This window comes from Montipora capricornis, chromosome 14, assembly GCF_036669925.1.
Source record: "Montipora capricornis isolate CH-2021 chromosome 14, ASM3666992v2, whole genome shotgun sequence".
Lineage (NCBI taxonomy): Eukaryota > Metazoa > Cnidaria > Anthozoa > Scleractinia > Acroporidae > Montipora > Montipora capricornis.
The window spans coordinates 38,588,781-38,615,747 of NC_090896.1; the positions used below are offsets into that span (position 1 = coordinate 38,588,781).

The window sequence follows — 26,967 nt, forward strand, 5'->3', positions numbered from 1 at the left end:
TCCAATGATCCGGATGTTAAGATCTAAATCCAATTTTTCCAATCGAACGCACTTTTCATTCATCAAGTCACCTTTTATCTCATTTATCGCGAAATCTGTATGTCGTCATAGCTAATAAGAATATGATAGCCAAGTGATTCACTGGCCTTTGTATTTCAAATATTTGTATTTTTATGCTGTTCAATTGAAAATAACTGGGCAAAAATTAAAATTCTGAGGACTTCCAACGTTGGACTTGCCCCTTGGCCCAGTCTAATTTGGCAGTCAGAAGAATTTTTTTTAAGTATACGGCTGCATTATCAAGTCAAGTCGTACTTTCACTGCCGTAAAACGGTCACTGATGCTCATTGGCCAATACTCAACGCCATTGTAAGTACGTGCATTTGATTGGGCACTAGAAATTATCCCTATTTGGTTAATTTGGAAACTATATTAAGGAGGTCTCTCGCCTCGCAAAAAGCCTGTACGGATTATAAAAAAGCACATTGCACTATTCGGGATAAAAACAAGCAGATGGTTTTATTACATGCTTGTGGGAGCCGCCGGAGATGGTTCAGTGGTTAAAATCACTCGCCTCCCGCCAATGTGGCCCAGACATTAGTTGAGTTTGTTGGTTCTCTACTGGATCTCTGCTCTGAGTGGTTTTTCTCCGCAAAACATATTTAGACTTTTAAGGCTAGGAAGTTTTCCACTTGCTATTAAGGACATCCCAAAATTTGAAAATATCTACGAAAATTTACCACCAATTAATGTATTTGGATAAAATGAAAAATGATAATTTTTTTTCCATTAGATAACTCAATCAAAGAATTTATTGAAAATAACTCAACTGATTTATTATTTTTAACTGATTCTGAAGGGAAATGGGAAAATTCGCTTTAGTCGCTCATTAAAAACGTTTCTACATTGTTTGATTGTCAGCGCTTCTCTGCTTCTAAACAGATCATTAATTTCTGTATGCAAAGAGACTGTGACAACACGCATCGCATCGATTTGGGCCAAAAGATATGGTATCTACATAATTATAAGAAGAAAGAGATGGAACAATAAATTAGATGGGTTATGAACAAAGCCTAAACAGGATGAAAAGGAGAAGACCGCATTTGACAAGCAGTGCTTGTTGTTAATCCAATGACTAACATCTTTCCAAAAGACTTGTATAAGATGGAACTCCCTGAAGAGATGAAGGAGAGTTTCTGGACAGTGATTATAGAAAGTACATAAATAGTCAGGTGCAAGACTAATTGCAATTTTGAAAAGAACGTTCTCCGCAGGTATTCTTCCATGCAAAAACGTAAGCTGAAATAATTGCAACTTGGATTCTCCAGTGCAAAGAAATGCCAAATTATACGTATTTTGCAAATCTATATCACCTAAATTTTGCGGCGAAAACTCTGACAACCATTTACTTTGACTTTTGAGTGGTATAGAAGCCACCTGTTTAATGAGGATGTTAGAAGCCGTCTTGCAGAAATCATTATTTAATTAAACTTTTGCAAGATGTAACCGATTTACCAAGATTTTGTTTGGTGGATTTTCCAAATTAATTAATAGTTTAAATCCGTGGATGTTAATAAATGTTCTATTTGTGCGCCTGTGTTCCTTTTCGCCTGTTTACCATTTGGTAATCGTTTTAAATCTGAAAACCGCACTCACAACGCTTTAATACTGGAGAAAATTGCTTTTCACAGCATATTTGGCCTTGAAAACACCAAAAGATAATCATCTAGCAGGTGACTTGATAGACATATTCCGGCCTTATATCAGCTTTAATAGAGAGTTATGCCATATTGGCAAATTGAAAGGGTCTGAGGGCTGTTTTTGGATGCTGAGACGTGCCCAAATTTTAAACAGTTCTTTAGCAAAGAGGTCTTATATTTCCAAAGTAACAGCATCACGCTCATTCAAATTTCCCTTTGTACTCCTCGGATGTGTCCTCAATTGTTTTCTTTATAAGACTAATATATAGGTTCTCGGATAAGAGATGGGAATTTAATTTCCAGAAACCAGGCCCCCTTTGATGTTTCGTAATTTTAATTTTAACTTAATCAATGAATGGTCAGTCCTGTACCCAGGGAGAACATCTGCGTTAACCATGCTGGGAAACAATGTCTGGCTAACGAGGAAAAAGTCAAGACGGCATTAAATTTCAGGATTTTTTTTCTTCTCCACGTATAACTAGTTAAATCTGCCAGGCAGGTTTTTCACAAATGACAAAAACGTCGATTTTCGTCTATTTTAATAATAACTGAAAAACTGTCTGATGGACCTTTTTGGAAAAAATCTTGACGGTTTTGTCTACATGTTGTTTACTAATTCGCAAATTTTAACCCTGGTTGTACGGCTAGGTTTTGAGAAAAAGGCCTTTGAAATGTCTAGTTTCTAGTCCCCCCTCCTGCAAGTCCGTCACTATATTAAGCGTTTTCCCCTGATTTGTATTTATTTGTTAGGTAAAATTACATTTTACAACAATTGCAGTGACCAACACTCCACAAGAGACATCATTTTGCTTTAATTTCACAGATTCAAAATTTTGATATTTTTCTTCGGATAACTGTAGTAAGCCACCTTAATTAAATTGGAGTTTTGAGGGATTTTTGGTTCACCCGCTGGAACGCCCCTGGTGCCCTATATCGAGGCTTCAATTTGACCCAAATTTGAAGGTCAATTTATCAAGAACCAACGAAACCTGAACAAAACAAAATCTATACAAAAATTTAGGTTTTATCAACGGAGTTGATAATGTAAATTGGCCACCGTACAGAGATTCTAAAAGCTGACGTTTCGAGCGTTAGCCCTTCGTCAGAGCGAATCGAGGGATTATGGGTTACGTGTAGTTTTTATAGTAGAGTAGGAGCTACGCTATTGGTGGTAACATGGCAACGTGAAAAAAAGGAATATATTAGTTAAATGAAAAGCGTTCGTTAATACCGTGAGGATTAAGGGTGCCGATTTGAAAGATGAATTTTTGTTCCAGATTCTTGCGGCTTTCCGTCGTACCTAGATGTAGGGAAAGGCCGCAGATAGCCATGTGTTTTTTGGAGTGGTTAGGCAGATTGAAATGGCGAGCGACTGGCTTGGATGCATCCTTGTCATTCTTCTCAACATCGCGAAGGTGTTCGCGGAATCGGTCACCTAGTCGTCTACCTGTCTCACCAATGTATAATTTATTGCATAACGTGCAGGTTATGCAATAAATGACATTTGCGGAGGTACATGTGAAACGATCGGTGATCTTAACAGATCGCTTAGGTCCCGATATCTTGCTAGTGTTAACAATGAAAAGACAAGTTTTGCATCGTGAGCGCGCGCATTTGAAAGTGCCGGGTTGCTCGTTAGTTTTGAGCACGCTTCTAACTAAAAAATTGCCTACGTTTTTGTCGCGTTTGAATGAAATAAGTGGAGGTTGCGAAAAGATTCTACCAGTCTCGGGATCATTTTGGAGTAATTTAAAATTACTAAGAATGATGCTTTTGACTGCGTGATTATGAGGATGGAAAGTGAGGGTGAATGGAATTCTGTCATTCTTATCCTTTTGTGACGTTTGTAGTGATGACTGTCGATCAAATTGTTGGGCGCGATGATGGCCCGCTTTGACCACAGAGACAGGATAGCCACGTTTTTCGAAGAACTGGCACATCTCCTCTGATTTGCTGGAAAAATCGGAGTCATCACTACATAGACGTCGAAGTCTAAGAAATTGAGAATAAGGGATGGAGTTCTTGACATGTGATGGATGTGACGATGAATACAACAAATAACTGTGTGAATCAGTAGGTTTGTAGTGCACACTAGTACACTCGCACTAGTACTCATCGCGCCCAACAATTTGATCGACAGTCATCACTACAAACGTCACAAAAGGATAAGAATGACAGAATTCCATTCACCCTCACTTTCCATCCTCATAATCACGCAGTCAAAAGCATCATTCTTAGTAATTTTAAATTACTCCAAAATGATCCCGAGACTGGTAGAATCTTTTCGCAACCTCCACTTATTTCATTCAAACGCGACAAAAACGTAGGCAACTTTTTAGTTAGAAGCGTGCTCAAAACTAACGAGCAACCCGGCACTTTCAAATGCGCGCGCTCACGATGCAAAACTTGTCTTTTCATTGTTAACACTAGCAAGATATCGGGACCTAAGCGATCTGTTAAGATCACCGATCGTTTCACATGTACCTCCGCAAATGTCATTTATTGCATAACCTGCACGTTATGCAATAAATTATACATTGGTGAGACAGGTAGACGACTAGGTGACCGATTCCGCGAACACCTTCGCGATGTTGAGAAGAATGACAAGGATGCATCCAAGCCAGTCGCTCGCCATTTCAATCTGCCTAACCACTCCAAAAAACACATGGCTATCTGCGGCCTTTCCCTACATCTAGGTACGACGGAAAGCCGCAAGAATCTGGAACAAAAATTCATCTTTCAAATCGGCACCCTTAATCCTCACGGTATTAACGAACGCTTTTCATTTAACTAATATATTCCTTTTTTTCACGTTGCCATGTTACCACCAATAGCGTAGCTCCTACTCTACTATAAAAACTACACGTAACCCATAATCCCTCGATTCGCTCTGACGAAGGGCTAACGCTCGAAACGTCAGCTTTTAGAATCTCTGTACGGTGGCCAATTTACATTATCAACTCCGTTGATAAAACCTAATTTTTGTATACTACTTCCCCACCGACGCAGCACCACAGTTTCTTTAGAAACTACCCCTTCATTCAAAACAAAATCTATGGCCAGTTACTTCATGTCTTTTGAATAAACAAAGGTGACTTTCATTAACATTGAGATTGAATAAAGCTACCACCGAGACTTTAAAGGCACCCATATCGTACAGCTTCATCAGACACGCGAACACCGATCAACTTCAAACTCTATTTATGAAAAAGTGAGACGGTCTTTTTCAATCAAACCAACGCAGCCTGAAAGTAAGTACCATACATAATGTCATTACGGAGAGAAACCTTGCGGCCCTTCCTTGATGGAATATTTATAGCTCTCTGAACTTGCCTAATTTTGGCGACCTCCAAGTTTTGGCTCCACATTGAAAGACTCGTTAACAGGGAGCGTTGCACCAACCTCGCACTCTGAGAGATCTAAAACAATCCTAAATAAACGTAAAATACATTTAAATGTATTACAGGTCAATTGAAAGGGACTAAACTCTCTTTTAACGGCTTCAGCTTGGCTTACTTGCCAAGGATAATGCTTTAGTGTTCGAATTTCGCTTCATGATTTTACAAAAAAAGGGACGATCTCTGCTGCCCATGCACTGGATCCCTGTAGGTGAAAATCAAGCTTAGTTGCTTTTTGTCTGCTATTATCAGTCTTAGATCGACGTTTTTCCTCCGAACAAAACGGTGAACACCAGTGAAGATTGCCGCCATATTTACCTTTTGGGACAACCGCTGACCAAACTCATGTTAGCACCTGTGAGGTACTGAGGAAAGGAGGGTGTCGGTGAGGACTTTGAATTTTATTGCATTAAAAGTTGTCATAGTTTAGAATTCCTCCACGCTAAACCTGCACACAGTTGCAAAACAAAATGACAAACCCGAGCCCAGGAGACCAAGACTCGGCTTATGGGAAAAGTAAGCTGTTCTCTTTTGGTTGCCCGATGCTTCGCATTCAGAAGTTATTATGGTTCATGATTTTAGATTTACCTTTAAAGCAACCTCAGATTTCTAGAGTATTTTAAAAACTATTTTGCTTCTCAGTAATACGTTTGGGAACCGGATTTTATTTTTATTGATGTCATTTTAGTCTAGAAAGTAGGACTGTTTAGAATGCCTTTAAAATTTTTTCAGCAACCAAAAAGGACCGCTTGGTCTAAATGCGCGGAGCATACCAAATAATACGGGTTTACTAAGTACTCTTGATGAGTAAATTCTTGGAAATCGATTTTATGATAAAAACTAACGATAAAAAGTCACGACGTTTCGACCTTCCGGAGGTCATTTTCAAGATTGAGTTAAAATGTACAAGTAAATTAGCATAAATATGTTTGTCATAATTAAAAATAGTTTACAATACCATCATCACTAAAAAGGCAGTAAAGTATGTGAAGTGATAAAATATTTGTAAAAAATGGCGGACATAAACTAATTAGAAGAATAAACAACAATAAGCTTTTATAACCTGATCTAAACAAATAATTTAGCACGGATGGAATCAGATTGTTTGTTTAGCGTTGGTTTTAGGTCTTTGATAAAAAATATTCCGAAAATAAGACAATCAAATTTGTTTTGACATTTCCTCAAAATTCTAAAACTTTGCGCGATGTCGTCCGGTTCCAAATCGTGTCGCTCTCTGAGATGGTTTCCGACTGCCGATCCTCTGTGTTCCTCAATTCGTTGGTGAAGGTGTCGGCACGTATAACCGACATAACCTGCATCACACAGGTCACACTTAAAATAATACAGCACGCATTGCTGATTCACCAGGGGCGGCTTGTCTTCCTTTACTTTGATTGCATCTTTGATGTTCCGACTTGTGAACACCGGGCTAATGTCTTCATTGACCTTTCGACTGAGGTCACCAAGTTGTCTGCGCACTGCGTTTGCAGATCTTTGATCTTTAAAGGGCAGCACGATTCTGATTGGAGCTTCTCGCCTCTCAAATACTTGCATGCGTCAGTCTTCAGACACTTTTGAATCGATGAATTCGCGGATGGTAGACTGCACAAGATTGTCTGGGCAGCACAATCAAGCAAAGGTCTCTATAAGGCGTTCAAATTCCTCGTGAAAAAAACTTCCATGTAGATGAGAGCTAAACGATTGGTTAAGCATGGTGTTCAGTAGTGAGCGTGTGTATCTCCCATCTACGTGGCTGTGGTAGTGTAACAGTAGCCCAATGTCCGTCGTTTTTTTGTACACCTCTGTGTCTAGCCGGCATCCATTCTTCATTACTTCCATTCCCAGAAAAGGAAGCTTGCCGTTTTCTTCGAGCTCCATTGTGAAGTCGATAGAAGGATGAGTGTTGTCCAAGGTCGTTAGGAGTTCTGAAGCTGTTTCAACATCAGACATTACGCTAAGTGTATCATCAACGTAGCGTTTTTAGACGTCTGTTTCCAGTTGTTTCTCCATATTACACATGAAGGCGTTTGCCATGAGGGGTCCCAGAGGCAAACCCACAGCAACACCATCCACCTGTTGATACAGATTTTCTTCAAACTGAAAGAGCTGATGTTTGGTGGCAATTCTCTTATGACGTACTACGTACGCCATAACTTTTTCTGTATTTGGCAGTCTACATTTGCTTTAGTTTATTGGTTGTTACTAAAGGAATTATCAATAGGCTTTTACCAAAAAATAATATAACTGTAAGAGCATCCGAAGAACTCGTTTCACTGTCATCTCCCCCACGTTTGCCACGTTTTACATGTACATCGACTACACTTTCTTTGCCATAGATTTCAATTTTAGAAAAGTAGCAGCATGTATGAATCTTCATACGTAGAACGGTCCGTTGCCACATGACGTCGAAGATACGCCATTTTGAGTCTGAGGCAAAATGTTGGAAGTTAGGGAGTCGTCAAGTATTTAACAATAACGTGAGCAAAGAAACAACATTTTATTTAAAAATTCGTAAAAGAAGACAAAAAAGCTGAGATATTTTGAAACATGAAAGAAACGAGGAAAAAACTACCAAAACAGAAAAAAACAAAAAGTAGTTCCCGTGAAAATGTCAACCATATATAAACAAATTTTGACACGTCAGAATTCTATTGAAATTTTAGGAAATGTCACGACATTTGCTGATCGCTTGCTCTTCAGAGTTATGAATGCTAGAAGTCAGCATCCTTCTCACCCCTCCCGTGAAAGGAACAACGACTAATTGGGGTAAAGCTATGAATCATTCGGTAAGGTAATTTTGGGGCTTACCAAAGCTTTCGAGAGATTGGCCCACGCCTATGGGTAAAAGCAGTGCTAAGCAACTCCTGGTACAGCATATAGAATTAAACATTTACTTTTGTTATAACGGATTCGTCAACTTAATTTTAGACAGTAGCCCAATCGTCTTTTGTGCAAGAGGGAACGGGCCAGACCCATATGCATGATATTGTTAAGTGGGTGCGTGTTAGCGCCGATGACTGGAAAGTTTAGGGGGTCCTAAGACGAGGTGCTGTTACGAGATGTTTTGCAATTGTGTTCAGGTTTAGCGTGGAGGAATTCTAAATTTGACAACTCTTATTGCAATAAAATTTAAAAAAACCTCACGGACACACTCCTCGCCACCCAGCTGTCAACTTTGCCTCACAAGTGCTATTATTGAATTTCGTCAGCGGTTGTCCCAAAAGGTAAATATGGTGGCGATCTTCACTGATGTTAACGGTTTTGCCGAGGAAAAACTTCGATGTAAAAAAATGATAATGGAAGAGAAAGGGCAACTTAGATACCTAAACTTGATTTGCACCTTCAGAGATCCAGTGCTTAGGCAGCAGAGATCGTCCCTTTTTTTGTAAAATCATGAAGCGAAATTGGAACACTAAAGCATTATTCGTTGCAGGTAAGACAAGCTAAGGCCGTTAAAAGAGGGTTTATTTCCCTTCAATTGACCTGTAATGCATTTAAATGTATTTTACGTTTATTTAGGATTGTTTTAGATCTCTCAGAGTGCGAGGTTGGTGCAACGCTCCCTGTTAACGAAATTTTTCAATGTGGAGCCAAAACTTGGAGATCACCGAAATTAGGCAAGTTCAGAGAGCTATAAATATTCCATCAAGGACGAGCCGCAAGGTTTCTCTCCGTGATGACATTATGTATGGTACTTACTTTCCAGCTGCGTTGGTTTGATTGAAAAAGACCGTCTCACTTTTTCATAAATAGAGTTTGAAGTTGATCGGTGTTCGCGTGTCTGATGAAGCTGTACGATATGGGTGCCTTTAAAGTCTCGGTGGTAGCTTTATTCAATCTCAATGTTAATGAAAGTCACCTTTGTTTATTCAAAAGACATGAAGTAACTGGCCATAGATTTTGTTTTGTTCAGGTTTCGTTGGTTCTTGATAAATTGATCTTCAAATTTGGGTCAAATTGAAGCCTCTATATAGGGCACCAGGGGCGTTCGAGGGAGTGAACCAAAAAATCCCTCAAAACTCCAATAATTTAAAAGATGCGATCAAGCGGATTATGGCTTTAGTATAGGCACATGAAGGTCTTGCAACACACAAGAAATGAGCGAAATCTATGTTTCAAACCAGATCGACAAGACCGCTTTTACGGAGACAGCCTCTTAATACTCTATCTTCTGTATCAATATCTGCTATTATAAGTCTCTCCTCATGGTCGATAAAATTCTTAAGAATTCGAAAATGAAACTTATTATTGAAAAGAACAGCGACATCCACTCTACAGCTGGAGAAACTTGTGAAAATTGCTGCATAGCCCCATTCAGATTGCCAATACTATGAGCCAATTGCAAAAAATATACAGAAAACCTTTTTTTTTTCTCAACCATAGAAAGGTTGCTCTTTGCTTCGTTTTGTTGGACAGGGCTCTTACATTTAGGGAGGAGATAGTTATATAACAATCACCTTACACAGAGATATATTTAAATGGAACACGTGCCAACACAAGGCAGTAAACCTTCCTCCCAACAAAGTGAGAAGCTTTTATTGAAACTTTTCTCTCGATCTGGATCGCTCGAGCATAGTCCTCTGTTATATAGGTGTCACTATAACTAGAAGAATGCTTCAACCTACCTTTCTTTGAGCACACCGCATCCCTGTCCTTGCGGCTTACAAATGTTGCAATTATAGGCCTAATTTTACCTTCAAGATTTTCCCTCTTTCAATGTACTGCATGGAATCGGATATGAGATACATCTACTCCTAACTCACTCTGAATGATGCCCGTTATTAGGGCTTTGCAATCTTCGCCTTCTGTCTCCTTTATGCTGTTGAATCGTAGATTACGTCCCAAAGTGTGAGGGGGGTATAGGTGGGGAGGGAGGTCACGTTTTACATAAACTAATAAATCGGGCTTTTCGCGTTTCACGTACTAAAAACCGCATTTTCACGAGTAACGGACAAACATTTGGCTATTTCACGGAGATGAGAACAGCTTAATAACTGAGGCCTTAGACTTACCTCTTAGACTTACCTCTTATTGCCGGCATCTACTCGTTCTCCAGCGTTTTGTAGTGCTTTTTGCTGTTGTCTTTTTTGAGTTGTCGCCGGAAATGGGGAAGATAGCTCTTCATTTTTATGGTAGCAGATAATTATTTTTTACGGACATAACAAGCAAATTCACATTTCACAAAACAAAAAAAGGCTTCAATCTCACTTCACATTAATGAATGAAATCACGATTCACTATGCAAGAAAAAAAGAAATTAACGTTTCACGAGAGTTAAACGAGTCCGATCACGGTTCACGAGAATACCCTATACCCCCCTCAAGTGTTATGAACATTGAAGAGTTATGAGACAGGGCCTACGATTTATCGTCCTTAACCGAAAAGGCTAAAGAGTCTAACCATTTGAAGATGTAATTACAATTACAAAGGAAGCACCCTCTAATCAGTTATGCTCAACCAACTGAGCCACTCGGTCGGCGGTCTTACCAACGAATATTACTGCAATTATAAAAGGGAATAAATTTTTGTTAACTAAATGTCGTTTACTTATGTGAAGATCCGGTGAAACTCCTCTCTTTAAACGCCTTCTATAAGTAAGGATAAGGAATGTTCAACTTTTCAGACTCGGATGAAACAGTTACAGTGGAAGAATGCTGTCAGTTATGGTTTCTGTTCAAAATTGAAACGCATTTTTTCTTTTAAACTTCATGGTAGATGTTGCATTTTGGTTTTAGATTTCAACGAATGTAATGCACCAATCTCACCCTGCCACCTCAATGCCATCTGCAAGAATAGCGAAGGATCTTATGAGTGTTCGTGTAAGGCTGGATACACTGGCAACGGAAAAACCTGTACTGGTAAGAACACCATTGTCACTTTTGGTCATGTGATTGAAAGCTATACTCTTTTAGAGGGTACCGAATTGGCTTGCTATTGGCTTTTTTTCGGACTAGGAGCTACATGCTTTTTGTTTCTTGATTCCAGATATAAATAATTGCACTTCTTCACCTCCACCCCCCTCCCCCCGTCTATCCCGTTAATGCTTAAGAGCTTATCGATTTCAATTTGATCTAAGTACCCAACCTACCCCACTGCCTCAATGTCACACCTAAGAGGGATTTTTTCCCTTCGTCTTTTTTGCCTCTCAAGTGTATTAAGGCTTGACCAATCTAATTATTATGCATATTTTTATTTGAAGTAAAGCGTTTGTCCAATGTCTATGAAACTTAGCAGAAAGTTTTTTATCGGTGCTGTTATTGATTCGCCAAAATATTTTGTATCGCATTTTGGTCACGTGACCCTAAAACAACTTATAACGTTTATATCCTTTATTCAAAAATGGGGAACATTTATACTTCAAAATTTTGAAAACGTTTGGCATTTACACGTTTAGTACAACTGTGCCTATCGAATGCCGCCTTTTAATGTGGTACTCCGTATTTACCTTTCAAGATATTTGGATGTTTATCATGTCACGTGACCTATTTTCCTCAATTGTTCATTGCTCTTAACATGTGGACATGATTAAAAGGCGGCATGACAAAGCCCTTGGAAGGGGTCATCGAATAATCAAGAAACAAGATTGATATAATGTAGCTGAATGTTCCCCATTTTTGAGTAAAAAATGTAACTGTTATAAGTTGATTTCGGGTCACGTGACAAGAATGTGGTACGGGATATTTTGAAAAAGTTATAACAATACCGATAACTAACTGCCTGCCAAGCTTCATAGGTCCGGGACAAATGCCTTCCCTTCAAATAAAAATATGCATAATAATTAGGCTGGTCAAGCCTTAACACACTTGAGCTTTTCATTCAATCAAACAACCGGGGACAGAGTCAAGAGTAAGGCTGTTAATACAGACTACATTTAATGGACTTTTAATGTTGTTTCATTTTTGTTGTAGATGTTAATGAATGCGCTGCGTCCTCTCTTGCCTGTCACATAAAAGCTTCATGCACCAATACGCCTGGCTCTTACCGATGCAGTTGCAATCCGGGGTACACTGGTAACGGGAAAATATGCAAAGGTGAAGTTAAACGTAATCATTTGCAAGTTAAAATATAAAGCGTATCTGAAAACTTATTAAGGACATTCGTCTAGGTATTACTAGAATTTAAACTATTATTTTACGTAGAACTTTGTATACAAGTTTCCTCTCATTACCTTTCATTTGAAATTCACAGCGCGGGATTTGGTTCATCTTGCCTTCTCACGGAGCAAGTCATATAGGGAAGATATCTGTTTACAAACATTTCTTTTGTTATTCAAATTTGCCAATTACAGGAACAAAAGACCTTTTGATACGACAGCCAACGAGGGTCTGGTTGGCACATTAATGACAATAGGTGACGTCAAAAATATCTTCCCTATAATAATGTTACTTATTGTCATCAACTTAAACCACAGGCAGCCCAGACTCGGAGGGTAAAAAAAAAATATAAGGAATTGTATGGGAATCGCGATAACAAACTGAAAAAGATATTTACCCGCACAAGTTCTCATTAAAAAAAGTTGTACTTAATTGTCGTGGTGACTTTCTCGGTTTTTGTGTGGTCATTTGCCTGATCTGATTGAATGCGATTTAAGCGACTTCACAAATTCCCGGGGTGTCACTCGTACCTAAATTAAGGAAAGTCTAGAAAGTAATTTCCAACTTATATCACATCTCGCCGATGAAATCACACTTCTCTGGCATCAGTCACGCTCATAAATTTACTTCTCCTTGACCAAGTTTCAAGGTCCAGCTAGCATCCATTGCTAAGAGACAGCGAAAAATATTCAAGTTTTCAAAATCCTTCGAGGCTCGCTTACAACGAATTTTGACACGGCTGGCCAACCTTTCACTTATTTGCTCTCACCGTATCGAAGCTCAAGTCCTTTATATTTTCCTCGACATTACACACGAGATGAAAATAGCCCACTTTCGATCTATTGAAATTCAATCCTAAGCAAAAGGCATCATACCATCTGGAGGCTGTGGGGAGTAAACTCATAAAAATCCTTACATTTGATTCTCAGAGCCTCGAGATGATGTCCTTTGTTGAAAACTGAATTGTAATTAATTTATCGAAATTGGTCTATTGCAATCTTTGAAACGCTTCCAACTTCCAAATCCAGAAATTTAAATGTTCCCTTCCTTTGTCATTTTCGAAAAATTTCCATCGTCCACTTATCTTTGTGCCTCGTTTGGTCGAACTTCACTGACTGAAGCAGACTAGCTCTTCTTCGACTCATCTTGGAAATCTAAAACGGGAGTTACCTGTACTTGCATCCATCTCGCAAGCACATGCGAAAATGATTTCCCAAAGAAAGGTCACGACTAGACCAACTTTGAATAATTTACATTCTAATTTTGAAAACAGTACAATACAAATAATGATAATAGTTCAGATCAGATCTATTGCACTAAAATTTTGAACGCAATTTGAATCGTTTGTTATAATTCTATACTTATATTAGGTCCTGTTCCTGTAACTGTAACCTTGACGACAAGTGGTCGAAAGGGACGTTATGGTGTTATACAAAGGTTCACAATTCCAAACAGCGGACGTTATAAAATCCAAACCTGGGGCGCTAGAGGAGGAACACACTCGTATAACTACGGTTACATGCCGGGGACTTATTACGGAGGTAGAGGTGCATTCGTAGAGGGAACGTTTACGCTAAATAAAGGAACAGTGCTGAATATCGTGGTGGGACAGAGAGGAGGAGATTCAGTAGAGGTGAAAGGAGGACAATCCACTACCAGAACAGCAGCTCAACTGGGACTGTCTGTGGAGGACAATGCTGGTACTGGGGGAGGGGGAGGGAGTTTTGTTTATACAACAAGTAATGAACTTTTGCTGGCTGCCGGAGGAGGTGGAGGTGCATCTTCTGGATATAATGGGGTGGATGGCCAGGCGGGCACTAGAGGATCTAAAAGCGTAGGAAGATATTCGTCTACAAGCGGAAAGGGGGGAACTGAGGGATTTCCCGGTAAGTGCAACAGTGCATTTGCCAGGTATCATGGGGGAGTTGGCGCGGGATGGTTAGCGCAGGGTTGTGCTAGGGCAGGACAAAGTCATGGTGAAAGGGGTGGGTCACGTGCCCAGGGTTGGGTAGGAGGACGAGCAGGTGCAATGAATAGTGGTTTCAATGGTGGACCACCCCCTGGGGCAGTTGGGGGATTTGGTGGTGGGGGAGGGGGATCTGAAGATAATGGAGCATCAGGAGGTGGAGGTGGTTATTCTGGTGGAGGAAGCGGCACTCACTCATTGCAAGCCGGAGGGGGTGGAGGTTCCTATTGTAGTGGTGCGAGTTGTCGCCGTGTATCTGGCAGAAATTCAAATGATGACGGCATGGTGCAAATAGTCGAATTACCTGGCTAGCGATGAAAATCTACCCTTTGTATGCGACGTCATTGAAATGGCTTTTTAAAACCTTTTATGAGGTATGCTTCAAAAACTGCATCTCGTTATTTTGCATATACTTTCTGTAACCCACTTTTGTTAATTTTCGACGTACCTGATTCGAATTGTTTACATGATTTAAGCGCAAATATAATCTAAAACTAAGAAGCCCCTCATGGTCACCAATCTTGGTGGAATACATTCTTGAAAAAAAGAAGGCCCGGCCATTTAAAACTCGCTATGTGCTTTGCTACTTTTAGGAATCGATATTTGACAGTGGAACGAGCGCCAGTTTTGTGTCTAAAGGTGCAACAAAATTAAGAGTTTGTTACGTATGTATTTACACAAGGTGACTTGTGGGGCCACGAGTATCGCTACACACCCGCGGTGTTGGGTCCCCACTAATACATTGCTTTCAAAGGAATTGCTTTTGCCAGAAAGGCACGTTACAGTTTAAATTGTGATGTCCTCACATCGTCAGTTTGTGTGAAACATACACAGCAATCCCCACAATAGATTAAAAAAAAAAATGGGTAAGTAAAAGTTAGCTTTGTATTACTTTTTTCAATGGAAGAGTTTTACTAGGGTAGGTAAAACACTGCCATGTAATTTATTTTGGGAAAATGCCTTTTTCTTGCAAATACACAAGGGGGTTGTATACAGCAGATACACACACCACATAAACGGTACTTTATTGATTTCACTTGTAATGATGATAAACTGCCCATGAGGAGAATTCAGGGGCACCCAACGTCAATTTTCGGAAAATATCTGTTCGGAAGGCGATTTGAGATCTAGAACTTTCGGAACATTTGATCTAAAATTTCTTGCTTGCCTGCCTGTCCTAGGCTTTTCGAACATCTAAAAAATGCTATAACTGCCCATTTTAACGGACTTTTACCCTAAAAAGGTCACCTAGAATGTTCGGGAGCATTTTTTCTGGCTGAAATTATCGAAAACGTAAATTTTGATCCCTATAATTTCGGATCACTAAGACTTTCAGCTAGGTTTTCCGAACAGATAAAAAAAAAAAAAAATAGGGGATAAAAATATGCCTATACCTACCGTTTAAATACCAAAATACGTTTAACAATGCTATGTTTAAGTGGTTTTTAACTATATTCTCGTTGGGTGCCCCTGAGAATTGTATTATTTGCTTACTTGAAAGGCCCTTCAAAACGTTGAAAAATGACATTTTCTTTCTAGAAATATATTTTCTTATTCCTGAGATATTTCCGTCTTTTTCTACAATTGACGATGTTACAAACCATTTACTCAGTAAGTATAAAGATAAATCACAAAATCACGGATATCTTCGGTAATATTATAGTGGTGTGATTGAAACTTAGCACATCTAATGTGCATCAAATGAAGCAAAAGATGACAACCGTTATGACGTTTTCATGGCAACACTTTTGTCTCCAGTTCCTTTAAGCAATGAAATAACTATCTTTAATTTTTGAGAAGATAAGAATAGGTGGACAGGCGGACCAGAAATAGAAATGGAAGCCATATTGCCTTGCATCTCTTCTAACCCTCACAGACCAGTCAGTGAAACAGTTGTGATGGCAACAGCACAGGAAATCACTATTTTTTGCCTTGCCAACAAAAACTACTAGAGCCATGAAGTATGACTAACATGACTCCAATATTCTAGGTTATTCCTAATTTTATCTTCACACTTAAACAGTTTGCGACGTCATCAATTTTTTAAATAATTAAAAAAAGAGAACATTCAAGCGAAAAATAGATCTTTTTTTGTTGTTTCATAGGCACTTTAAGACAACACCTCAAACAATAATTATTAAGCACTTTAAAACAACAGCTTAACACGTCTGAATGGCACCTCCAATTAGTCTTTTTTTTTTTTTATATGTTGTACTGCATTCAGCAAGTTAGTCCATACTGTTGATGCAGTATTTCTCGCTTCTTTTTCTCATGACGAGTGTTCCAGTGACAATAATGGATCTGCCAAAATCAGGTTAGATACTTCATGACGAATAGATAGCAAAGATCAACAGCAAACTTGGCATGTTTTAGGAAAACTATTTTGTCAATACCAGCAGCATTAAAAAAAACACAGTAACACTCTGCTTGGAGTAACACACGTTTCAGGCATGCCAAGTACCATTTTTAGTGTTATATTAAGCACTAAATCTGCACCATTAAAGGCAAGACGCCTAATTTGTATACTTTAAAAATTTGGCATTCCAACAACCTGAACTTGATAGTATGGCAGTATGGCTAATTGACAGCTAGGTTTGCCATGTTTGACTCATCAAAATTCGAGTTTTGTTCCCAATTTCTGTTTAATTAGTGTTGAGTAAGACACGCCTTTAATAATTTCAGGTAAACTAAACTCCATTTTGGTGGATCCATTCTAGTCATAACAATGCTTATTACATCTATAAATGTAACTTAAGCTGCAATATAGTGCGGCATAATTGGTCAGATGAATGGCCATCCCTTATGCTTGGAGTGCAGGATTAGTGCAAGCGGCAAGAGCACTATGCCTTCCACCAGGGGCGTAGCGTCCGTATACGCACGTACGCCCGTACGTATACGTACAGCTAAAATCCGGGAATCCTTATTCCATGGAGGCAGTAATTTGTTTTAGTCATTATAAAATCGGGCCAAGTTTTTTTTTTAAATTTCGAATTAAACAGATGTTTCTCTGTGTGAGTATTTCCAGTACCTTTTCATTAACCCATACAGGCCTGGCCAAACGAATCCAACATCATCCAACATTGTTGGACGCTGTTGAAAAGTGTCGAACGAGGTGGTCCAACGAATGCAACATGCTGGATCCAGAATTTTGGACTCAAGGTTCTGGAACCAAAATCTACCCAGCATCCTTAGAAAACAAACTCTCGCCATGTAGGCCTTTTCAAGTTCCTTTTAAAAATATCAATAGAGTCACTCTCTGTGATAGCAAGAGGACGGCTATTCCAGAAGCTGGTAACTTGAACAGCAAATGCCCGGTCTTCAAAGGTCTTGCACCATGCAGGTGTGAGGTACCTTGAGAAAACCCAGGGCATCACTGCGTAGGGAGTAGCGTCCCGCGGTCTTGACTTGCAAAAGATACTACAGATATATTGGCGCCATGCCCCTGAGAGCTTTGAACACAAGGGGGCTATGTGTTCGAATAGAGATTGCTTAAGCTTTCGTCGCTCAGACATTCAAGACTTTGCTCGATCACTATTTAGTAGCTTGAACTGACGTGCCAACACGCGAAACAGATGCAACGAATAAGCCATTACCATGGATACCGATAGCCGCAGAGTACGCGCGCGTGCAACACTGTTGAATGTGATGGCTTAAAGAATGCAACACTGTTGTTCACACGTTAGAACAAAAGAAACGTTGGATGATGTTGAAGGCGATGTTTGATGGAAATCAAACTTCGTTCAACGACTTCCAACATCATGGAACATGGTGGCCAAACGAGTGCAACATGTTTGATTCAACAATGTTGGATAATGTTACACTAACATGTTCAGTGGACCCGTTTGGCCAGGCATTAATAGCAAGAAACGTGTCAGGCCTCAGTATCACCAGTCCCCCAGTTCCCAGTTATTTTTTAAGGATATGTTATGATGATGATGATGATGATGATGATGATGATTATAACTGAGTTTGCGACGTCTTGCCCTTTGCTTGTACTGTAAACTCCCTGTTTGTGTTGTCGCTTGCTGCAGAGAAAACTCGGCAGATAGGTAAAATAAACAACTTACTATTTTACTTTTATTTATTGAAATTTCCTTCGAAAATAGTCGGAAATAGCATTTCCGAGACCCTAACTTTAAAAATTTTCTGGAGGAGCATGCCCCCAGACCCCCCCTACTTTGGCGCTTAAAACATTCTTCGTGTGCGTACACCTTCAAAATCTCACGCTACGCCCCTGTCCACCAATGCGGCTTGAAACTGGGCCCTTCATATGGGGCAGAGCAAATATAACTTGCATTGGTGTCATCTTCACCCTGAAAAAAATATTTTAAAAGAGATTCATGGGCTACTGGCAAAGTTCAAACATACTCTTTGTGTCACCGACGTTTACAATGGGTTATCAAATATAATTTAAGCGGAAGGAGATTTAAAGAAAGTAGATGCCAATGTAACCTCGGCTTTTCCTCTACTCCTTTACATAATTCTCTCGGTGAAATTATGAAAGCAACCGGCAATATCACTGGTCATCAAAACTTTGTGACAACCCTAATTTCCTGGTTAAAGGCATTTCTTTCATCTGGTAGAATGGTGGAATCACTGAATGATGCTATTATTACTTAATGCCAATGAAATCTAAATTAGTGCACATTTGACAGCTTGGCCAGTCATGGTGATTGATAGTTTTCCAAAACTAATATATGCCAATTCCTCCATGTTAACATGTAATTCAATACTAATTCCAAGTACTTTAAAATTAAATTATCATCTTGGTGTCCAAATGATTAGGAAACCTGTTACAAAGATCAATATAATCTTTCATGATTCTTACATCTGCTAACTTTTCCTAAGCTTTCCAAAAGGACAGACTATGATCGATGGTTGCAGTCTGGAGTCCCGTCCCTCTCTCAATGAAGAAAAACACTGAATATTGAATAATTTATAATTACGTGGCTGACTGCTCCCCTTGGGGGCTTTTCAGGGACAATGAAAGAGAATGTGTGGTTTCAGAAAATATCCATGCCCCAACCACAGAGGAAAGTTCACTTGGGGCCTTTCCCTTACCTATTCAGATGTTCAATTTTCCCACCGCTTGGATGAACCCAAGCGTATGTAAATCACTGCAGGGAAAATAACCGTAGGGAAATCACCGTAGGGAAACCCGCTGCTGATAAACAATACTGTATGTAAAGCATACAAAAAAAATTCAGAAAAATAACCCTCCAATCGCCACACACTATATCAAATTAAAGAAATGCTGAGAAGACTTTACATAATCAAAAAGAATTCTTTCCAGTTCAACGGAAAGAACTATCTACAAATTTACGGTACCGCCATGGGTACTAAAATGGCTGTTGCCTTTGCAAATATCTTTATGGTCAATCTTGAGACAGATTCTTAGCAAAAGTATCATAAAGCCAACGATTTGGAAAAAAAAAAAATACATTGGCGACATTTTTTCGCTGTGCGATGTCAGCAAGCCGGACATAGACAAGTTCATCACACAAGCAAACACACCACCCTACCATAAAATTTACGGCTGAGATCTCAAACGCTCAAGCCAAATTGCTACACAGTGCTGTACACAAAGGCTAACGCTTTCAAACTCAATCCATACTGGATAAAAAAACACACTTCAAGCCGACTGAAACCTCTCAGTACACTCATTTTTCCTCCAGCCACCCACCAGGTGTCAAAAAAGAATTTGGGCGAAGCCTTAAGACGTCTACGCACTAATTCTTCAAGAACAACTTTTGAAGAGAACATTTACAAACTCAAATCACATCTCTATGCTAGAGGCTATCCGAAACGTCTATTTGACACACTTCTATGCAGAAAGTGAATCAGCGTTGAAGCAAAGGAATGAAAGCCCTAATGATATCTTACCCTTTGTGACACAGTATCACTCGGCAGTGCCAAACCTAAAGCATGTTTTATTAAAAAAATGGCACTTGATACAAAATCAGCCTTCTTTACGGCAAGTTTTCAAAGAGCCACCATTGGTATCTTTTAAAAAAGGAAAACCCCTAAAAGACATGCTTGTAAGGGCGAAGCCTTAAAGACGTCAAAGACCAAAAATAAGGTTCTAAAGTCTCAACCGTTAAAGAGTTGTGAAGGCCTGTCAATCCTTGCTACTTCCTACACGAAGATCACAATCGTCCTACTCTTGATAAAGGTTGACCATTGTTTCTGCGAAGTCCAAAATTTACTCTCCTAGACGAAGCTATTTATCACCAGGTAATTCCATCTTTTTGGAAATAGTAGCTGCTTTATTATTCATAAGAGTCACAAATTTTTGCCTATTTTGGAGCTCATCTTGTTGAAACTCAAGCACGCTTCCAACAGACCTGTTTATTTTCGTGATCTATGCACACGCTGCAGGCCTAGTGGCACCAGGGATACTCTTTGCACTCTGACACTCTTACAACCCGGTGACATAGTGTCTAGGGTACTTACAGTGCACTGCCACAAAGATGACAAATAAGCCAAGCCAACCCTCGAGAGAATCCGAGGAAGGAGAAGAAGAGAAAATCAACTTAAAGCTGAGAGAAATAGAGCGAGAGACAAAACACTTTGCTCCTTTTCCATGGCGTCTGTTAGCAGAGCTGTCTGCTTACGAGCGTCCGGAATATCTCACACAAGCAAAAAACCGCCGAAAAATGGGTGGTGAGAACTGAGGGCAAATAGTGTTGTGAGACGAGAGACACGTCGATGTTTTTAGGTTTGATGTGTTGTGCTTACCTCGCACAAAAGAAAACACCCTACTTGTGAATGTTTGAGCCACCATGTGAACAAGAGCTGGGGTGATTTTGTTATTAAATATGTAGCAAAAATATTTTCATGACGTTGTTGACCATCTTGTCCCCAACAACCATCCATGCATGAAGAGATTACTCTGACTTTCACCAGAGAACAAATAGGACCCGTAATCATTCCAGAAAACGAAAAAGTTAACGCGGATATTCTTTTTCCGGTCTGCCTGGGCTCACTGGGAATGGGCAGAGATATGCCGAGACATTTTCCGTAGATTATCCTTTAAGTATTTTGTAGGCGGCTTTAAACCTTGCATATGTGATGTTGTCTTTTTCCTCTCTCCGTTGTCATTGTGTGGTATAAATAAAAGATGTTTGTTTGTCGGTTAGTCAATCGGCTTGAAAATAACCTCAGTGGGGGAGGTACTCCCCCTTATAAGTGTTATAGGTATGTTCTAACCGAAAGGACCCGGTGTTTGAGCCTTTTTGGTATGAATACTCGGTTTGATTATCATCATTAAGGTGTGCTTTTCAAGTGGACCCTAGGGCGTATAAAGGTATAAAAGTTCTTTGTGTTCCCGTTAAGCGATGATGATAATTACCAAAAACAAAGCTAGTATTTATTGTTTATTGAGACAATCTACAATGTATCAGCTGTAATACCCTAGCTGTGCTGTTTGGAGTTACGCTTACATTTACTATAATTTTTACTCCGGATAATTCAAAATCCCGCAAACACGAACTGAGTTTGTTTCCTTAAGTCATTTTGTTTGCAATCTTAACCTTAAACCTCGTCACCTGTGACTGCGTGAACAGAACGGAACAGATTCTGAAAATTGCATTGAAATCAGACAACCTATATCGATCACATCTCGCGTGCTATTTATGGCTGGAAACAGAAAAGGCGCATTACAGTGGCAACCTTGAAATATATGATGCTAAATTTGAAAAAGCAAAAATTGCATGATGCTGACCTTAAGTGATCACAATGATTTTATCATGACTGTAAGAGTATCTGTCTGGATCAGGAACTTGTATTTTCCCTTTTAGCGAATAATTTTTTTACTACGCTATCTGAGCAAGATTCAGTTTGGCCTTGTACACTCTTCAAAGAGTTGGTGGTCACAGTCAGAAATATTCATATATGAGGTCGATTTTACTGTACATAAGTTGAATAATGACTAAGCTTTATGACTAGACAATGCTGTTACTCCCTTATAGTTTCTTATTTTTTCTCCCTTTGTAGCTCATTTACTGTAACAGTTAATGTAGTCTGAATATATCTCGAGTCTCTTCAATGTGTTTTTCTAATCAGCATGTTTGCGTAATGGGGACATTGAGATAGAAGGCGTATAAGCATAGCCAGAATGTTCTCTAAAACGTTGGCTTTTTTGTATGTTCTGTTCTCTTTAAATTCGTGCTAGTCACGATACCTGCCTTTACTGTGACTGGTTACTGAGGAGAAGATTAAATGACCTAGGGAAGTTTGAGGCCCTGATTTAGAGTTCGACATTATCACAATGGAGGACCACAAAGCACTGTTATTTCCCTAGAAACGTAACATTTGTTAGGTAATTAGCCTATTTGCTAGTAATGGGGACAGTACCGGCATACTTTGGCTCCATCAAAATTGTGTTTTAACAAGCAGATGCTTTTGGTCCCCAGTTATCAGTATATTAGTGGAAACCTGCCCTTGCCTGCAAATATAAATTGCAATTTCTTCGTCAAGCTGTGTGTAAATGCAACATCGTCACAATGTGAGCCGCGCGGTAAGTTTGACAACCAACAGGGGCCCGAAAGTGGTCCCTTGAGGGACACCGCTTTTGAACAGCATGGTGACCCATCATAAACTGAATCATTGTAATAATAATAAATAATAATAATAATAATAATAAGTAATAATAATAATAATAATAATAATAATAATAATAATAATAATAATAATAATAATAATTTTTATTATCACTTATCTACACCCATAATCATGGTAAAAAAACCGCCATACTGGAGAGCAAATTGCGCACTGGGACATCTAAAGCAAAGCAACTCAATTTAAATTTTCCTTTGTTTTGTATGACCCAGCGCGCAATTTGCTCTCCAGTATGACGGCTTTTGTACCATGTAAGCGCTAGCTGCAAAGGGCCCATTGCAGTGCTCGTGTAGGACAATAAAAGCCACAATTGTAATTACCGTAGCTCAAGTTTCGAAAATTAAACTAATGTGATCAAGGATATCTAAAGTCCACCTTTTCATGCTACATTTTGGGGGAAAAGAGAGCACAGCTTTGACCTAATGCCTACTTAAAACAGCAAGAAAGTGTATTGAAGTTAAACAATATGAGCTTACAAGCAAAGACGACGACGACGGCTACAAGAATGCCACGAAACAATAGGTTTAATTAGCAAAAACAATAGTTCTGCACGCGTGTGTTTTACATTTGATAGATTTCTTTGCCGTCCTCGTCTTGACAATGACGTGAAATGATCAAATTTGAGGTTGTGTGAAAGAAGGGGGCGAACACCTTACGAAGACGTTTCAATTTTCCCTCTAAATATCCACACCGTTCTACCAATTTTATTCTTGGAATGTGGACTCACATTTTCCATGCCGAGCGACGTGGAGTAATCGCAAAATTATTACCGTAACGGGAAATAATATTTTTTTGACAACGTTCTCGTATCCGTCGTCGTCGTCGTCCTTGCTTAAGGTCCCTAATGACGTGAATTGACCAAATTTCAGGTTATGTAGCGGGGCGCGAGAACTTGACGAAATATTTTTAATTCTCTCCCCAAACAACCACACAATTCATGCCAATTTTATTCCTGCAATGTTGATACACACCTAGATTTTCCATTCCGAACGACTTGGGGTTATAACGAAGTTATTACAATAACGGAAAGTGATATTTTTAGACTACGTTGTCGTTGAAGGCGGCGTCGTTGTCGTCCTTGCGTAAGCTCCCTATTGAAAACCTCTAATTTCATAAGACGTTTTCTGTGGCGACGCTGTCGTTGCCATGGTAACGTTATTTTGGAGGAAAATGTGATGTGAGAAATTTATGATGGGTACTTAATACCTCGGCCAAATTTTGTCTTGATATGATTATCCTAACTGTATCTAAAGCAGAATATGTTTATTTGTTTGAAAAAAGGAGAAACTATGTCGAGCCTCCTTAAGCAAAGAACGACGACAAAGGCTACGAAAATGCCACGAAACAATAGGTTAAATAGGCCTTTTGCAACTAACGATCCCATGGTACAAAATCCGCCATGCTGGAGGGCAAGCTCATTATTATTCCCACATTGGGACATAAAAAACAAAGGCAAGTCAAGCTTGCCTGGTTCAGGTCTCTAGCAAAGGACTATTAGCAAAAACAATAGCTCTGCAAGCACTGCACATGCGTTTTACATTTTTAATACATTTCTTTGCCGTTCTCGTTTTGACAACGACGTGAAATGATCAAATTTGATGTCATGTGGAGGACGCGACCACCTGTTGTTGGGTGGGTTTCATGTTGCAAGTTTTGTTGCTGATGGTAATCTTTCTTTTTCTCGATCGGCACTTTCTAAAAACTTCCTTGTGCTCTTCTTTAAAACTGTGCATCAATATTTATTTACTTGGATCAATAGTTGTTTTGCATAAAGCAGGCTACCAACATCTGTACCATACTTTGTTTGCATTTTTGAGCTTTAAAATATAATTTTCGGTCCTATGTTTCTCCCATCTAGATACTAACCCCACCTCGAAAGGGAAAAAACAATGAGCTTTTCTCGTGGAAACTGTCAGACGCTCAGTTAAGTTGCTGTGAGTAAGAAGTTGAACTTCATGTTAGCCTCGAAGCCAATGTTTCTCTAGCCTTCCACGCAGACGCTCTTAGGGATTCGTCACGCGTTCCTCGCCCACAAGCGTTAGCTGAAACGAGCCACACAGTCATTTCCCTTTGTTAAGAAACTGTCATCTGGAAATCTCGTGCGGGCTACTGAGGAACCAATCAGCGCTGTATTGATCTCCCCTGGGAGCGCCAATGCGTCACCTTCTACTTCCGATGAATCATGAATGGGACGAGGCCTTTTCAAAATATTCCTTAGAAGCATTAATTTTGTTTCCTCGGTGGGGTATGCATTTGCACTCTCGCGAGTCGAAATGGGAGTACTTAGCAAGGCTATGGTATCGTTTCATCTACTAGTAAAATTCAAAGTGCCGTGGAAATATATAAATACGAATACAAAGATTAAGTATTGCAAGTGTATATTTTGAACTTTTGAATTGTGTAGTTGATTTGAACTGCACGAGAACTATTAACTTAACTAGGACAGTAGCGAAAAGAAAGCTTGGAAAAATCCAATACGTTTAGATAAGCTTGAAATTTTCAGGCTACTTTTGGCGATGATCGTCTCTAAAAGTTAATTTAATGTTTTTGTGTTGCGAATGGATCCTTCGTACTCAGTATTTCTTCGATTTGAAAATAAAGCAAACCTCAAATCAGTTCAACTGAAGGATTACAAGAAATGGGGTTATTCAAGCGAAACGACTCCACTAAAATAGCGCACAAAGAACTGTAAATATGATATCAATCCCAAGCGAACGCCACAAATAGGTGTGAATCGCACGGGAGCAAAATGTTTCACCCATACGAATTCTAACGTACTCATTCTGTAAAGCACAGCAAACATCTCTTTGATAAGAACTTAAGTCAGCGATTTTAAATACCCGACACACGAAGCCCATCTTCTTGCAGGGACTGTACGCAAAATTTCTCACTGCCTAAAGTAGCTTCCCTGAAGACGTCCTTTGGGTTTCGTTTGTCACGTATTCATTTCTCCCGCAGCAGCAGAAATACAAATATTTGCAAGCTTTCCAAGTTGATCCTTCATACCGCGCACCGTTGGCTCAGTTGGTTGAGCATTGGACTGCCATGCGGCAGGTCGTGTGTTCGACTCCGGCCGGACCAACACTCAGGGTCTTAAAATAACTGATAAGAAAGTGCTGACTTTGTAATTACATCCGCAAATGGTTAAGACTTTCAAGTCTTCTCTGATAAGGACTATCGCTCGAAAGGTCAGCTTTTAGAATCTCTGTACGGTGGTCAATTTACATTATCAACTCCGTTGATAAACCAAATTTTTGTATACTACTTCCCCACCGACGCAGCACCACAGTTTCTTTAAAAACTACCCCTTCATTCACTATTCGTAAAGAGCAGGGCATGGAGCTCCCGGTGTTGTGGTCAGGCGTCATTTCATTCCTGTGCTAGGTGAGATCGCTAATGGACTGATATATGTCTATATATGCTGATTTCCGATCTCACCCATAGTTCACTTGCTTGTAAAGCGAATTTGAATATGTTAATAGAAAATGCACTATATACCATTTCATAAGGGGCGAAGGAGCGAAACAGCAAGAATATGTCTAGTAGTTCCACGCACTGTGTCACAAACAAGCGGCAAAGCTTGATATATAAGGGATATGCCAAATCCGGTTGGCATATTTTTGAACACATCAGTCTTCATCTCTACAATTTGCAGGATAGCTTTTTTCTGATACTTGTATAACTCTGTAATTATAAATTTCTCACACACCCGATCAAAAGATTTACTGATGTCAGTCATGTTTTCGCGCGAATCTGAAAAGGCGGCTAGGGTTACGTTTTACAAAAATCCTTAAACGGCCTGAGATTGGTGAACATAAATGTCGGCTGTGTTAAGCAGACGTCGTGGGGGAGAAATGAATACGTGACAAACGAACCCCAAACGACGTCTCGGGGAGGCTAATACTTCTCGATTCCCATTTATTTTCTTCATTCTTTCTGGGTTTAGTATTTTACATGTAACGTCATGGAAAACAAAACGCAGTTCATTTGATAGTTATGGAATAAAGCACTGTGTCAGGTTAGTGCACTACCACACGTACGCAATGCTTCCCTATGTTTTAACTTTCGCAAACCTCGTCCCCAATGTCGCTCGGTTAGATGATCAGGGCCCGGAGACGCCGGGATGAGATCATTCTCTGTGTCACGTCCATGCGGTGTCCAAATCATGTAGCTGCAAATATGTGATCGTC

General features: G+C 39.5%; 1 protein-coding gene across 1 annotated transcript in view; it reads left to right on the plus strand.

Annotated features, from left to right (window-relative positions):
* Positions 1-15,901, plus strand: part of LOC138032569 (complement receptor type 1-like) — a 64,452-nt gene extending 48,551 nt beyond the window's left edge. The window contains exons 45-47 of the mRNA XM_068880275.1: positions 10,834-10,956; positions 12,007-12,129; positions 13,563-15,901. Of these exons, the coding sequence (XP_068736376.1) occupies positions 10,834-10,956; positions 12,007-12,129; positions 13,563-14,470 (1,154 nt within the window). The 3' untranslated portion in view covers positions 14,471-15,901. The remainder of the gene's footprint in view (positions 1-10,833; positions 10,957-12,006; positions 12,130-13,562) is intronic.
* Positions 15,902-26,967: the final 11,066 nt, after the last annotated feature.